Here is a 16865-nt window from a genome sequence, read left to right on the forward strand (position 1 = left end):
TGTTGGCTCTGAGGCCAGTGTATATCAGTGAACACACAGGCAGGCAGTGTTGACAACACGTGGAGGCTCTTTCCTTTCAGAACTGAGATGTGAGCTGCTAATGCAAAGCAATGAAGACTGGTTCCTCTTTTCCTAAAATGCAGCAAATGCCTTCTACAATTCAAGATCCATTCTTTTGGGTGCCCTAACACAGATTCCTATAGCAGGAAAGGGCAATTAAAGGGCCTCACGAACATATAATCTACTTTGGTCATACTGGGAACAAAGAGTTATACATATAATATTAATAACTTAAATTCCCCTCGATCTCCCTCTACCTAGATAAGCCAAACATGTAAGAGTATAAACCCTGGCCTTATAAATCCTATTTCTGGAAATAAGCTTACCTATAATACCAATGCTGGAATGCATTCAAACCATACAAAGGGAATATCCCAAATCATTGCTAGAAAAAATTAAAAGAAAATACCCAAACACCAAAATTCAAGGTAGTATGGTGAATTTTTCTCTTTATAAAGGCATCTTTAGCAGATTTTTATCTTTCATATTCAATCTTTCAGGAAAATGCCTGTAGTGATTGGAAGTTGCTGCATTGTTTAATCTTGGCCAGGCTGGGGACAAGCTAGGGTGTAAAGGAATAAGCACAAGGCTTTGGATTGAGAAAACCTGAGTATGGCCAGTCATTTTTACCTCTCTGAGCCTCACTTTACCTGCTTGTAAAATGGCGATAACAATACTCCCAACTCATGAAGTACTACTGGTTTACATGAGAGTGTGCCCTTGAGTTTGCTTAGGACAGCATCTGGGCCACAGTAGACACTGAACACACATCACTTTATGTTGGGAGTCTAAACTCTGCAGATGCAGGGGAGTTCCAGCCTGAGGTTCCCAGCCTCAGGGGCCAGAGTGGGATGTGGGTTTGATCTGAACCTTCCCATCATGGCTACAAGCTGGGTCCATCATCAGGACTGCGTGCCACCCGGAATGCACCTGGAAAGTTGAAGTCATCTAAGTTACACCCAAGGCAGCTGCAACCAAATGAAGCCACATAAGAATGCGGGTGGCCAGAGGCCAGAGAGATTTTGCAAGGGAGTGGATGATATACTCTGAGTGAGATGAACTGCAGTATTTAATCTTGGCCGTAAAAGTCTCCAGGAACTGCCCCAGAAATCCCATCTGGTTCAAGCCTCCCTTGCTGGGACGTCTGGAACAGGAACTCGATTGCACTGAAATATGGTTGATAATAATAGTTAACATTTATGGAGACAATACACTGTGCCAATTATTTTACACAAAATGGCTCTTTTAATCCCTACCACTTCTTGTACTAAGTTCTATTATTATCTCCTTTATAGATGAGGAAATTGAGGCACAGCAAAGTTAAATTTAGGATGTAGCAGAGCTGAGCTTTTAAACAGGCCTATCAGGCCAGAGCCCCCATATTGACCTATATTCCTTCTGTCCCCACACCACGGGTACTTAGTAAAGTACCATCCCTGTAGTACTTGCCACAGTACATGTCTCAGCTTAAATATTTACTTTTTTTCATTTCTTTCCTAAAAATGACCACTACCCTAAATTTGGCCTTCATCGTTTCCATATATGTTATTATATTTCCTCTTGCAGTCTAAGTTTCTGGGTCAGATCCTATTTTCTCATTCATCTCTGCATCCTGGCACTTAGAAGAGCTGCATGACTAGTCACCCAATGAATCAATTAGATACTGAATAATGAGGATGTATTAAGTCAGAGTAATCTGTATATGTTAGTCTGCATGTGTCTACATCCCCAGCCCATTCTCTAAGGGAAGATACATGATGAAGACCTGCTGAGATAATGATTTTTGCATAGGACCCTGTGCCCCTGGCAACAGCTAAGTGAATACAGAGTGGGTTCCTGCCCCAAAGGTAGCTCATCCAGAGGCAAGCTGTCTAGCGGTGTGTGAGGCTTCTGGTGTAGAAGGACGAGCTAATCATAGTCGTGCATCCAGGACTTTAAACTGGAAAGCGGGGAGAGATTATGTAGCTGGGAGAAGCAGAAGCCAAAGGGTCAGGGGGCATCAGTTAAAGTTGTAAGAAGTAAACTATTGGACTTTATAAACATAGCTCTGGTCCTGCCTAAAGCTAAAAACATGAGGCCTGCAAGGATCAAACTTTTATTTTATTTTATTTTATTTGGGCCACATTGTATGGCATGTGGGATCCTAGTTCCCCAACCAGGGATCGAACCCTCACCCCCTGCATTGGAAGCATGGATTCTTAACCACTGGACCACCAGGGAAGTCCAAGGATCAAACTTTCTGAATGAATCACATCGTAGAACAAAGCTCAAGAATATTTATAGGAATCCAAAAAAAAAGATAATTTACAAGGTGTGGCATCCATTAAGAAATGACCAGGCAGGCAAACAAGGAAGAAAATACAACCCATAAAGAAGAAATAAAATCAAATCTATCAATTGAAAACAATCCAGAAACGACACAGATGATAGAACTAGGTGACCAGAACATTAAAAGTTATTATGACTATAGTCCATAGATTCAAGAAGTTAAAGAAACTATGAACATGTTAAGACATGAAAGGTATAAAAAAGAGTCCAGTTCAGATGATCTGAATAGACATTTTTCCAAAGAAGGCATAAAGATGGCCAAGAGGCACATGAAAAGATGTTCAATGTCACTAATTATCAGTGGGATATCAGCTCACACCTGTCAGAATGGCTATTATCAAAAGGACAAGAAATAACAAGTGTTGGCAAGGATGTGGAGAAAAGGGGACCCTTGTTCACTGTTGGTAGGAATATAAATTGGTGCAGCCATTATGGAAAACAGTATGGAGGTTCCTCAAAAAATTAAAAACAGAACTACCATATGACCCAAAAATTCCACTGCTGGGTATGTGTCCAAAGGAAACAAAAACACTAATTTGAAAAGATATATGAATCCCTATATTCATTGCATCATTATTTACAATAGTCAAGATGTGGAAACCTAAATGTCCACTGGTGGATGAATGGATAAAGAAGATGTGGAAAAAAAAAAAAAAAAAAAAGAAGATGTGGTATATATACACAATGGAATATTATTCGGGCATAAAAAAGAATAAAATCTTGACATTGGTGATAACACAGAAGGACCTTGTGAAATAAGTCAGACAGAGGAAGACAAATATCACATAATTTCATTCATATGTGGAATCTTAAAAAGCATTTTGAACTAAGTGAAAATAAGAACACAACATGTTAAAAATATGTGGGATGCAGCTAAAGCAATACATAGAGGAAAATTTACAACACTAAATGCCTATATTAGAAAAGGCAATAAGTCTCAAATCAATGGCATCATCTTCCAACTTAGAAAAATAAGAGCAAATTTAACCCAAAGTAAGTAGAAAAAAAGGATATATAGAGAGTAGAAATCAATGAAACATAAAACAAAAATATTAGACAATTAAGTGAAACCAAAAACTGATTCTTTAAAATCAATAAAATTGATAAACCTCTAGCCAGACTGATCAGGAAAATAGAGAGAAGACAAAAATTGTGAACTTTAGCATTGAAAGAGATATTAAAAGAATAATAAGGGAATATTTTGAACAATTTTATGCCAATAAATTTGACAACTTAGATGAAATGGAAAAATTCCTTGAAAGACAAAAACTCCTAACAGTCACTCAAGAAGAAATACATGACCTGATGTGGATTGATATCAGATAAACATCTATTAAAGATATTGAATTTGTAGTTTAAAACTTTCCTATGAAGAAAACTCTACTCCCAGAGAGCTTCCCTGGTGAATTCTAAGAAATATTTAAGGAATAAATAACACTAATGCTATGCAAACTCTTCTAGAAAGTTGAAGAGGAAGGAAAGATATTTCATCTCATTTTATGAGGCCTACATTATTCTGGTATGCAACCATTTTGGAAGGTAGCTTAACAATTACTTACAAAGCTAAACATGCACCTACCATATGACTGAGCCATTTCATTTCTAGGTAGTTATCCAAAAGAAATGAAATCAAATTTCCATACAAAGACTTGTACACAACTATTCATAGCCAAAACTGGAAGCAACCCAAATGTCCATCAACAGGTAAACAGATAAATTGTAGTATATTCATACAACTGAGTACTACTCAGTAATAGAAAGGCATTTACTATTGAAACATGCAACAAAAGAGAGGAGTCGCAAAACAATTACACTAATTGAAAGAAGTCAACCCCTCTCTAAGAGTACTTACTGCACGATTACATTTACATGAAATTCTTTTTTTTTTTTTTTTTTTTTTTTTGCGGTACGCGGGCCTCTCAGTGCTGTGGCCTCTCCCGTTGTGGAGCACAGGCTCCGGACGCGCAGGCTCAGCGGCCATGGCTCACGGGCCCAGCCGCTCCGTGGCATGTGGGATCTTCCCAGACCGGGGCACGAACCCGCGTCCCCCGCATCGGCAGGCGGACTCCCAACCACTGCGCCACCAGGGAAGCCCACATGAAATTCTTATAAATGCAAACCAATCGATAATGACAGAAGGCAGACCCATGGTTGCTTGGGGATAGGGAGGGGCAGCCATAATCACAAAAGGGCATGAAAAAAATGCTTAAGAGTAATGAACTTGTGCATTATCTCAATTGTGGTAATAGTTTCACTGGCAAAACATATGTCAAAACTTATGTGCAGGGCTTCCCTGGTGGTGCAGTGGTTGAGAGTCCGCCTGCCAATGCAGGCGACGCGGGTTCGTGCCCCGGTCCGGGAAGATCCCACATGCCACGGAGCGGCTGGGCCCGTGAGCCATGGCCGCTGAGCCTGCGCGTCCGGAGCCTGTGCTCCGCAACGGGAGAGGCCACAGCTGTGAGAGGCCCGCGTACCGCAAAACAAACAAACAAACAAACAAACAAAAAAACTTACGTGCAGTTTTTTGTATGTCAAGTATACTGCAAAAGCTGTTTAAAAATAAATGCTCTTTTGGTAAGTTTGAGTTAAGTAAAATCTTATTTGTGAAAGAAGCAAATCTTCAACATTCCTTATTTTAAAAAATTATAATCTCTGGTTAAATATTAACAAAACCCAAACTAAGTTCACAAATTGATATTTGAAAGTATCACTTAAGTCACAAGTAGGTAATTTAATATGAAGACTCAGAGGTCAATAATAATAATAAAATGGTAATTCAATGATGCAGAATGGCTGTCTTTACAACCTGGCTATGAAACTGGGGTGACCCAATCTAATGATCACAGGACAAGAGGTAACTCTGGGTTGTGCCCGGTTATAAAAGGCACTTTGCTTGCCTTGAAACAAGAAAATGGCAGAACCTTTTTCACACCTTCAGGGTCACATCCCAGCTTTCAGGATGAAATGAGCAAGCCCCAGAGGCAGCCTCAAGAAACAGGCAACTTTCCTTCATCGTCACTGCTACAGTCCTGGAGACAGCTGTCATCAAAGATGGGGATGTGGATTTAAAGGTTCCTTCTGCTCTCCTTCTCCAGCCTGTCACACACCATTTTGGTGCAGGTCTGAGCTTCCCGGCCACAGGAGGAAACAGCAGGGCTCCCAGAGCTGCAGTAGAGACTGGTCCCATGGGCTATCTCATGGACTGTGCTGGCTCATGCATGAAGCATGAAGCCATCCTCCATGCCTGGCTGGCATCATGCTTCAGCCTGTCCACCTGCCCCTTCTGCAGGCCCTGAGCCCAAGCATACAGCAGTTCTTGCCAGTTCCCTCTTACTTCCCACACTACTGTCCAAGACCAAGTGAGTCCTCCAGCCAGAAGGAGGTCAGGCCTCTCCTGTCACAGGTCCACCTCGATTAGGCTTTATAATTAACCCATTCTCCTGACAGCTTCCAAAAGCACTGATTGCCACCAGCCCCTCCTATGTCCTGCAGTTTCTGGGCCTTGCTGGCTCGAACTGAAGCCCATCTTTCCAGTCGTCCCCCTTCCTCTCCACTCCAGGTCAACTTACCCCTCCCCTGCATGCCCGCCTCTCCTCTGAACACCAAATGTCTTCCAAACACAATCTCCCAACTCTTCCAGATCTTCAGGATCATGACTTGAAGAAAGATGTGGAATCACTCTATTTTCTTATCTCCCTCTTTACCTCCCTTCCCCACCCTCGCCCTCCCACCAGGCAAACCTAGGGACAAAGTGCAATTTGCCTTATATTGGTGACTCAGTTTCCCAGACCTCTTACTGGAGGTGTCAATCATGAGGATGGAGGACCGGTGCTAGGCTCCCCACACTGACGGCCTCTCTTTCTCCAGTTCTTCTATGACGGTTCATTTTCTCCACAATACTGTTTGCTGATGCTTTGCTTACCTTCTGTTTCTGCCACTAGAGTGTAAGCTCAATGAAGTCAGGGACAGGGTCTGATTCAAGCAATGCTGGATTCCCAGGCCAGCACTCATGGCACACTGTGAGCACCTGATAAACACTCACTGAATGAAATGGATGAGTATGTAATGTGTGCGTGCATGTGTGCATGCGCACACGCACGTTCACAGCACCTAACAGTCAGGTTTCCAGTTGTCACTGGCTACCATGATTTTGCACTAGCATTGTACAAAGACTAGAGAGTGAAAAAGGGTAGGAAGGGGTGTGTGTTTCTATATCTATCTAGATATCTATCTATATTTCTATCTATATATGTGTGTTTACACACACACTTTCCAAAATCAACCCAGAAACCCAGTCTCTTCCACTATAATAGTAAAGCTTACTCACTCGTGGCCTGGCTTTGTGGGAAGGAGCAAGGAAATGGGACCAGGGACCCAGAAACATTTTCTGAAGGAGAAATCTTCCCCATCCTTCCTACCCATTTTCTCTCTGTGATCTTACAATGCCAGTGCAAAACCACGGTAGCCAACGACAACTGGAAACCTGGCCGTCGGGGGCTGTCCCACTGGGAGAGGTGCCCAAGCAGGGATGATGGCGCAGGGCTAGGGCTCAGTTTATAGCGCAGAACAACTGTAAGTGTCTCCAGGTCTGTCGTGTAGCTGTTCTATCTGCACTATTTTGATGAATGATATTTGCACTTCCTTGTTACAGAGTTCACCTACCTCTCTTACACACACACAATGTTCTCACTTCCAAACAAAATTACAGTATATACCTCTTAAGGTTGCTATAGATACCCTTTAAGTAAACAAGGGTGAGAGAATTGTCTAATTTAAAAAAATCTATTCCTGGGAATTTCCTGGCAGTCCAGTGGTTAGGGCCTGGAGCTTTCACTGCCAAGGGCCCAGGTTTGATCCCTGATCGGGAAACTAAGATCTTGCAAGCTGCACAGTGCGGCCAAAAAAGTAAAATTAAAAATTATAAAATCTATTCTAACCCCACTTTCCAAAGGAAGGAAACAGGATTAGAAGAGATTAAAACTGCTTATACATTTGTTCGCCTGGTTATTTGACAAAGAGGTAGGGGGCAGGGCAGTGAGGAATAGGGAATCTCATGCTGGAGAGATGTAGAGAGGAGACGCCCAATAGCGAAGCAGCCAAAAGGCTGACAAAAAGGAACATAGGACGAGCAGAAAGTGCTTCCCTGCAAAAGCAAACACTTTTATCTTTACAATTTACATGTATGTGGATTCTCCAGTCCTGCTTGTCTTAAGGATTCCTGAATCTTTAAAAAAAAATGGCCAGTCCAGAAATGTGAACCATCTTTATCCCATGGCTTTGTGGAACCCAGGTTCACTACCCTCAGACCACTGTATGTTTGTGACCCTTATTTTAGAAACAGAAGGATAAACACATAATGATTCAAAGGGCTGAGAGCTTAAATTGAGGTATATGAGCCCATAAGAATGTCACAATTCATTCTGCCTGAGGAAGTCAGAGGAGTTTTACAGACAGATGTCACCTACTTGGATCCTGGAGGATGAGAAGGAATTGACTGAATGAAGAGAGGAGGAGGCTGGTCAGAGGACAGAGCAAATATGAAGGAAGGGGCCTCAGGAGAGCCTGGTAGCACTTGTGTGCGGTTGCAGTACAGTGAGGATGGGGACGCTGATGGCTGATGAAGCTGCAAGGTGCCTGCAGGACCCAAACGCGAGAGATCCTAGCGATGAGGTTAATCAGGTTAGGTTCACAGATAGGCAGTGGGAGGCAAGGTTTCTAAGCAGGAAATGTCAGATCCATATTTCAGAAAGGATGGGAGACATACATCACTGCACTACATAGTCCAGGCATGACACAGATCTCGGACTAAATCTACGGTAGTAGGAACGGTGAGAAGAAGTCGGATCTAAAACCCACGTGGGCTACCGCAGAGCCCAGGTCCCCTAATGCCCACAGTCACTGTATGAAGCTGCCATCAGGGAGCCAGACCCTACTGTAAACTCACTCCGTCAGTGGACCAGTGCGTCTCCTCTTGTGCACTCTGGATGTAACACAATGGATTAATCAGGACCACATTGGGCCTTCCAGGAACTCATTGCTTGTAACAAGACTGCTATCAGGAACTAGCAGCAGGCGAGTAGGAAATTTACTTGGTGCACAGTACCTACACAGCCTCTTGGTTTGAACCGTAGGGAATCTGTCCCTGTTGGTATCTTTTTCCTTCTGTTGGCCATTGTGGGCTCTATGCCATTAACCGTGATCACAAAGAAAGGCAATGCCTTTTATCCCACTTTACGTGCTAATCAGGATTGTCTCTGATATTTTTTAAAATCTACTTTGAGCAATTTAAATTAAAAATAAATTAGTTATCCATTTTATACATATTAGTGTATATATGTCAATCCCAATCTAATAAGAACCTGCTGTATAAAAAAATAAATTAAATAAAATTCAAAAATTCAAAAAAATAAATTAAAAATAAAAATTTAACTAGAGCCCATTGGACAATGGAGCTCTCAACTCTACTGACACAATGTTTGAAAAAGTACTGTGTAGACCAAGAGATGGAACACAGCCAGCAAGTGCTTGGGATCCAGAAAAATACATGGATCATATATTTGGAAAAAGCAGTGATTTGAAAACCAGACAAGTAGAACCTCAAGGCATACGTAGATACTAGCAAAGGCCAGAAATAATAAAAGCCAAAGCAGACTAGAACAGAAAGACACAAGCATCCAGACACCCATACAGAGCAGTCCACGTGGAGGAGAAAATCAGGATGAGGGAGACACAGGTAGCAGCAAATTTTACTCGGGGCAATGGTCACTGGGCCTGCAAGCAGCTAAGAACTACAAGAGTGAAAGTAACCGAAGATAGGCAGGAAATGCATGGAAACGGAGACTTTCATTCAGAGGGAGGAGTTATGATATCAGTGGTAGGGACAGGTGTCCTAGGGGGTCACAGGAAGTGAGGGCGCCTTGAGCTCAGTACAGCAGGCTCCCACTCTCCTCGTCCTAGCTGCTTGGTCCCAGCTTCCCCAGATGTTCCCATTCTCTTTATCGCAGCACAGTCAACCACCATACAAAACCCCACAACAGCATATGACAAAAATAACGGACTATTTCAAGGTAGCACATGATACAGTCATATTCCAAAAACTGGGAGGAAGGGGGGCTCCTGACGGCCTCAAACAGTTGATCCATCCGAGAAGGTGGGCACCAGAGGAGATGGGAAATGCTCCTATGGGAACAGCTTGCACAGACACATAAACGAGCCCATATTCCTGTTGGTATATGACAAATCGATAGGGAAGTGATGGATTGTTCACTAAATGGTACTCAAACAAGTGAAAAAATGTAACTTGGATCTCTGCCTCATACCATATGCCAAAATAACTTCCAGATAGAGAAAATATTTCCATGTGAGAACTGTAGCTATAGAAATAATAGAAGAAACCATGGGAGAAAAGGCTGTCCTCATAAGGAACACTAAACCCAGAAGATAGAAAAGATTAATAAACTTGACTCCAAAATCTAAACCGTTATGGTAAAAACACCATAAACGTTGTAAAAAGACCAACGACTGAGGAAAATAATTGGTTCACCTATTGCAGTTTATAAAGAACCTGTATACCTCAATAAGGAAAAGAACAGTGATCGTGAACCAAAAATTCACAGAAAAGGAAACGTACCCGGACATATGAAATCATGCTCAATCACATTCATAGTAAGAAATGCAAATTTAAATGTTAATGACACACAACTCTTCACTACTGGGGGAAAATGGTTGACTAGTTGAACAACACCTCTTTGGCAGAGGTGTGGGGAAAAAAGCTCTCTCACACACCTGTGGTTGAGAACCAAAACTGGTACAATCTTCACGAAGAGCAACTTGGCAAAAATCAATCAAAATTTTAGAAATACAAAAACTTGACTTACTCAATCTATTTCTGGGCTTTTATCCTAGAGATAATCACACACGTGCAAAATGACACATGGATAAAGATTACACTGCAGTATCGTTTGTAATAGCAAAAGATTAGGGCCCATCATTACAGGACTAGGTATATGAAGAAGTGCCCAGAGAACAAAGTATTAAAAAGAATGCAAAAGCTACAAGTATTGCTGTGGAAAAAGAACCTAGATATATTTTTAAGTGAAAAAGCCAGATGCAGAGTAGTTTGTGTAGTGTATTACTATTTGTGTAAAGCTATATTAAACACATATATGCTGATATTAACGTAAAATATCTCTGGAAGTACACATAAGAAATTGCTAGGAGTGGTTGCTTCTGGGTAGGAGGAAGCTTCACTTGCACTGTGCACCCCTTCACACCTTTCAAATGTTATACTGTGTATACAATACATGCTAAGCCCATATAAACAGTAATACAACAGAATTTAAAGTTGCATCCTTTATTCATCCCTTATTATCCATTTATTCCCAAAGGAAGTGTCACTACTAATATCTGGGCTTATAGTCTTCCAGGAAGTCAGAAAAACTCTGCTGGGACGACTATACAAGGCAGACAATTCCCAAACTTCTAAGGACTCCTGACATTAGTCTGTAAAACAGGCAGGTGATTGCCATTTACAGTAGACAACAGCGCTATTATAAGGGGCAAAGAGAGCAGAGTCAATGCTTACGGCACATACTGCCAGGTCTACAGGGAAGTCCTCCCTGGCCTCCTAAAATCTCCAAGGTGTACCCACTGAGCTCTCAGCATCTTCACCTGCTCATTCCCCCCACTCCAGGGGGCCTCATTCCCAGAGCACTTACTTCCTAGCCCCAGCACAAAGACTGACCCGCCTCAAAGCACCTTCAACCCCCCCGCACTAGACTTACCATTCCCCCAAACTCCCTCCGTAACTGCTGTCACATCACCAGACAAGCCTCCAGCTGCCACTTCTGAAAAGGCCACCAGATGGGGATGGCGCCGCAGGGATGGAGAGAGGATGAGCTCTGACCAGAGCCGCAGTGACTGTGCTGTGATTATTGTTTGCTCGTTTGTTTCATTTGAATGTTTGAACGTGAATGGTTCAAACAGTCTTGGAATTTTGTTTTCTTTTAAAAAGAAAATATTTAGAACATTTCCACTCAAAAATCACATTTTCAAAATTGAAGCATTTTAAAAGTCTGCTTTCATTAGACAGTTGCATCTTGTATCCCTGAGGGCTTTTGCAAATAGTTCCGGTTTTCTTATTTTGTTTTGTTTGGGCACAACTCAAGTTGCAATTTCATGAAAATCAATGCTACACTCTGTTTCGAAAAGAGCCGTATAAATGAAGCTGTACTAGGAGATGTGGAGATGGGTTCGTTTTAATACCCCTGCCTTGATTTAATTTATATATTGTTTCTTCAGTTCTTCCTTTCTAGGTTGATTTATCATTCCGAGTTTTATTAACATCCAACACACTCATATGCTTGGGAAAAAGATGGAAAACTCCAAACTCACAGTGATGCCCAGCTGTAGTCCCAAATCGTCTGACTTGCCTGAAGGAGTGTTTTAGTTGGCCTGATTTTCCTAGGACTTCAGAGAAGTAAGACTTGCTTCCAAATCAAGGGAAAGGATTTCTAGAACTGCCTGGTACTGCATGGGGCCCTGTCATGCTGTTTATTAGTCAGGAGTGTTCTGACAGAACATGTGGGTTCTCGTTGCAAATTTGCAATTGTTCATAATAGCTCAATGTTTTTCCTAAGAGTTTTCTTTTCAGTTTCAATAATTATGGGTATTATAAAACACCTCAATGATAAATCTTACAAACTCTACTGAAGTATATACCTCGGTAAAAACAATCATGTATCTTAATAAGGCAGAAAATATTTGTAAATGTAAAATTGGATTATGGATGACATCCAAAGAATCCTGTTATTAAATAGGAAAAAGAAAAAAATAAACTGTATGAAAATATACATTATCATAAATACAACTGACATAATATGCTTGGGTGGTAGTATACAAATATGATTTGGAGTTGGGGCCCCTTTGATTTTTCTTTTCTTTAATAGTCACAAAACATAAGCTAGCAAGGTGAGAGTAAGAAGTGATGATGCAGCCCGGCCTGGTGGCTTCCTGGCCTTAATGAAATGGCACATCTGATGTTTCAAATGATCCATCCCATGGTTTTTCAAAGTCGCAGATGGTGATAGTTGAAAAAATCATGCAAATGGAAAGGAAGTAGGGAACTCTTTGAAGCTTTCCTTGCTAGTGGATACAGTGGATGTAATGAATTTCCTATGGTGGAAGTGCACAGTAAGAGAGAACAGGACGGGCCCCTGCTGTCCCCAGTGACTGGGTCTCAGCATGCAGGCTCCTTCTAAGGAATCTGAACCCAGTGCCTTCTTCAAGCCGAGGACCACTGAATTCTCACCTCCCCAGCTCCTGGCGCATCTCCCTGGGTGTCAGACAGACCCCTCAGGACTTGCGTGCCCCAAGATGAACATCTCCATCCTCGATTTGCTTCTCTTCCAGTATCTTCTACCTCAGTTCCTTGTTTCTAACACCCACAGGCTCCCGCAAGCCTGAACCCTCACTTTGCTTCCCCTGCTCCCACCCTCCCAGCAGCAGCCAACCCGCTGATCCTCTCAAGCCCCAAGGCCTCTGCCCTTCTTGGTCATGGTCACCTCTCTCAGACTCAGAGGCGGCTTCTGGCGGTCCCTGTCTCTGCAGCCTCGCCCCACTGGCTCCTTCTGCACTGTTGACAAATTAGAGAGCATCACCAGCTGCTTCAAAACTCTAAAGCCCCAGGGCCTTAGGATGAAGACCAGCCTCCCCCCAGGGCACTCTCTCCTCTCTGCAAACCAGCCCCTTCCTTCCTCATTTAATCCCCCAGCAACCCCAGGGGACACTCAGCCAGCCCCAGCAGGGAAAGAGACACAGACAGGAGTCCTTCAGGGGCCTGCACTCCTGGAACAGCCCAGACTGGACCTGGGTTTCCAGTAGGCTGAGGCTGGGACTTCCGTTAGGACCTGGGAACAATGTCCCCCAAAGGCCAGGGCTTGGGAAACCTGCAGACCTTCTATCCTTGTAACTTCTCAACTTCAGGGACCTCCAAACTGTTTTCCAACCAATGAGTGGATAATTCACCTGGATACTTCAACTCTGCCCCAGCCCAGCCCCAGGTACCATGGGGGACACAGCAATGAATGGAGCCTGGTTCCCTGCTCCCGAGGAGCTGGCAGCCAAGCATGTGCGAGGTATGTGATGTGATATCGGTCCGACTCTCATATTCCTCACTTCAGCCCCAAATCTCACATCTAATAGGACAAGGGTTCTCTTTACTGGTGACCTCTCTGGGAGCACAGGCAACCTCAGCCGATCCCCAGAAGAGGTACCCTAGGGTAAAGGGCAGAGAGTGTCTTCAGGGTAATCAACTTGTTACCTTATTACCAAGACCAAACTGAGCCTAAATATGGCCAGCCCAGCACCACACTGGACTGTGGAGCCTGGGATTTTGACACCATGGGGTTTATGCACCATCTTAGAAGTTACAGGTGATGTGTGGCCAAGTAAACCCCATTGGACAGCCCTTCCTCCTGGGGCTCTGTATCCCAACCAAACCCCCAACCACCAGCAGCGCTCAGCAAAACACACTTCAGAATGCACAGGAGACGACTTGAATTTGGAATACAGATAGAATTTGTTTTAAATTCGGGATTTGAGGCAAATGACTTCTGTGAATTGCCCATGTCTCAATATCTGATCAATCACGAGCTGCTGGAAGTTATATCTCATCATCATACATTGTCACTTCCCGCTGGACCCACACGGTGGGGTTCACACAAGCCTTTCATGTGTACTTTTTCATCTGCTCATCAAAACCAGCCTCTAAGGTAAGGGTTGGCATAAGGGGCATCTACCCTCAGGGATTAAATAACTTCCCACTGAGTGAGCTGGAACCCTAGCCTGTGTTCTCTAACTCAGCACTCTTGCCATATAAGGGTACCTGTTTTTAATTGTTCTAAGATTACAGGTCTTACCTTTCCCTTGTAAACACATCCTGTGCAATCATTCACTTCTAGGAGTAATAATCAGTTCATTTCTGGTGGTCTAATTAGTACTCTTGCCAAGTTACATTCCTTCCATGGACCCATACAATTTGTTTCTCTTCTGGTAGGTCCTGGTTTAATAACACAACACCTTAACAGGCCCATTACCTCCTGATTTACATAAAATGAATCATTCAGAGATGAAAACTGATGTGTATAAGACAAATTGCATGGTTTACACAAACTCTAGACCAGTTTTTAAGAGGTGAATAGAAACATTCACATTTAAATATTTTAGAACAAACTGGTATACCTATCTATAGTATGTAGGGAGATGAGACAGTATTACCAATAAAATATCACCTCTAATAAAATAGTTACTTAGTACACAATGCGAAAGAGACAGAAAAGATTCTTACCTTTGGGCTATATTCTGTAAAGGGAAATATTTCAGATTATTCTTTTCATTTACACTTTTCCTTTGGGCCCTCTTAATCAAACTGATTCCCTTCACTTGAGGACAGGGAAGTCATCACCATGCTTCTTCTAAAACCCACCTTTCCAGCCCGGGCTCCTGTTGAGGTGAAAGAGGTGACGTGAGGGTGATGGGCACATTGGATCCAGACGAAGGCCTCGAGGAGTGCTGAGAGTTGTTGCCAAAGTTGCTGTATCTGGAGAGTGCAGAGATTTAAGTTGTGGGGCAGGAAGGGACAGAAAAATGAGTACCAGTCAATAAATGAATAACACGTGGCAAACTACGCTAATTTTTGCAAGAAAAACAGGTCTGGAAATGCTAGCACTGTTAGTGATTACCCTAACTTGAAGAAACTAGTAACTTCTTTGTTTTATTTCTCATTAGAAAAATTTCCCAAAGTCGAAAACTGTTAGGCAGCAGGGTTTATGACAAAGGGTTTAAATAAAACCCTCATATTTCCTTTCTTTTTAAGTGTACATTAAAACTAGTTGCTAACATAAATCAAGAATCCAAATTACTTTCAATTGAATCTGAAGATTTTCTTGCCTCTCGTGGTGGCACAATTAGCATTAATTGCATCAAAGGCCTGCAGAAAATACCAGATGATTAGCTAAAGAAACATCGGATTAAAAATTCTCCTTTAGGTGTTTCTGAATCAGTTTCATCCATTAAATGCTATAATCTCATCACATGCCCAAGGATCAAGGAGAAACTGTCCCCAGACCTTCTAGGCTGGCCTGCTGCTTAGAGGTGCACGTATTCAATGTTTTCATCCAATATTTCCCTAGAACCAAAACTATAGCCACTAGGTTTAAATGAGCTTTTATCATTTCCCAGTCATCTCTAACAAGTTTCAGGATTTGTAAAATTCTAGAGTTTTCTTTGTTTTTCAGAATAGCTGTTCTTTAGCTATCTATTTGTATTTAGCTATCATGATCAGAGCTTTGCCTTACAACCTCCTCAGCTACAGGGTAGGGCCGACTCCTTCTTCTAAACTGGTGAGGACACAGTACTGGAGTGTGTGGGACCCCAAGGGTCACTATGATATAAGTGCACAAAGACCTTCCCCCATGCAGTGAATCCAATATAAACTCCCACCAACTAACCTAGAATTGCTAATTCTAGGAAGCAATTTGACCTCAAAATGTGGATACCCCTTGACCAAGTAGGTCTACTTTTGAGGCGTTAACATAACTTTATGGTTATTTATATACTAAAATATCACACAGGAAGATACTCACTGGAGCCTCATTGAGATCATGGCAAAAAACCAGAAACTACCCAACCAGGTAACAACGTGAGAATGGCTAAGAAAGTATGATGTAACATTCGTCAATGGAAGATTACACAACCATTAAAATGATTGCCAATTTATAAGTGATAACATGGCAAATATACACACACACATACTGCATGTAACATCAAGATATAATATTACACATTGAGTTTGATCACAATTGTAAAAAATATTCTTAGAGGTTAAAAACCACGTGTAGAAAAATGTAAAAAAACAGGCCATCTTTTTTTTTTTGGCGGTACGTGGGCCTCTCACTGTTGTGGCCTCTCCCGTTGCAGAGCACAGGCTCCGGATGTGCAGGCTCAGCGGCCATGGCTCACGGGCCCAGCCGCTCCACGGCATGTGGGATCCTCCCAGACCGGGGCACGAACCCGTGTCCCCTGCATCGGCAGGCAGACTCTCAACCACTGCACCACCAGCGATGCCCAGGCCATCTGTTTTTAAAACTGGAATACGGAGGTGAAATTTCAGTTTTCCTTAACAAATTACATTATTATAATGGGAAATAAAATACTTACATTATCCCAAATCTATCCTGTGTTGCTAAGTCTGGTGTGTTGGCTGTTGCTCTTCTAATTTGCTTATTTGGTATCATGTGTCAGCCTCTGCTAAGTACCAGGCACTCTGGCAGGCACATGGGGACTCACAGTACTACCCCACCATCCTCCCCTGTTAACATACCACCTTCATGGGACTTGGTTTCCGGACACTCATCTTCTCATCTCTTAAAGTCCCAACACTCTACCTGTCCAACAGGTTGTTTACTGATTCTCCAAGT

General features: G+C 42.5%; 1 protein-coding gene across 11 annotated transcripts in view; it reads right to left on the reverse strand.

Moving 5' to 3' along the window:
- The window catches only part of FHOD3 (formin homology 2 domain containing 3), a 492898-nt gene that overhangs the window by 123300 nt on the left and 352733 nt on the right, over positions 1–16865 (reverse strand). For all 11 annotated transcript variants that reach the window (XM_067699289.1, XM_067699291.1, XM_067699286.1 and 8 more), the window contains one exon: positions 14873–14986. In XM_067699289.1, coding sequence (XP_067555390.1) covers positions 14873–14986 — 114 coding nt within the window. The remainder of the gene's footprint in view (positions 1–14872; positions 14987–16865) is intronic.

Source organism: Pseudorca crassidens, chromosome 12, assembly GCF_039906515.1.
Source record: "Pseudorca crassidens isolate mPseCra1 chromosome 12, mPseCra1.hap1, whole genome shotgun sequence".
Lineage (NCBI taxonomy): Eukaryota > Metazoa > Chordata > Mammalia > Artiodactyla > Delphinidae > Pseudorca > Pseudorca crassidens.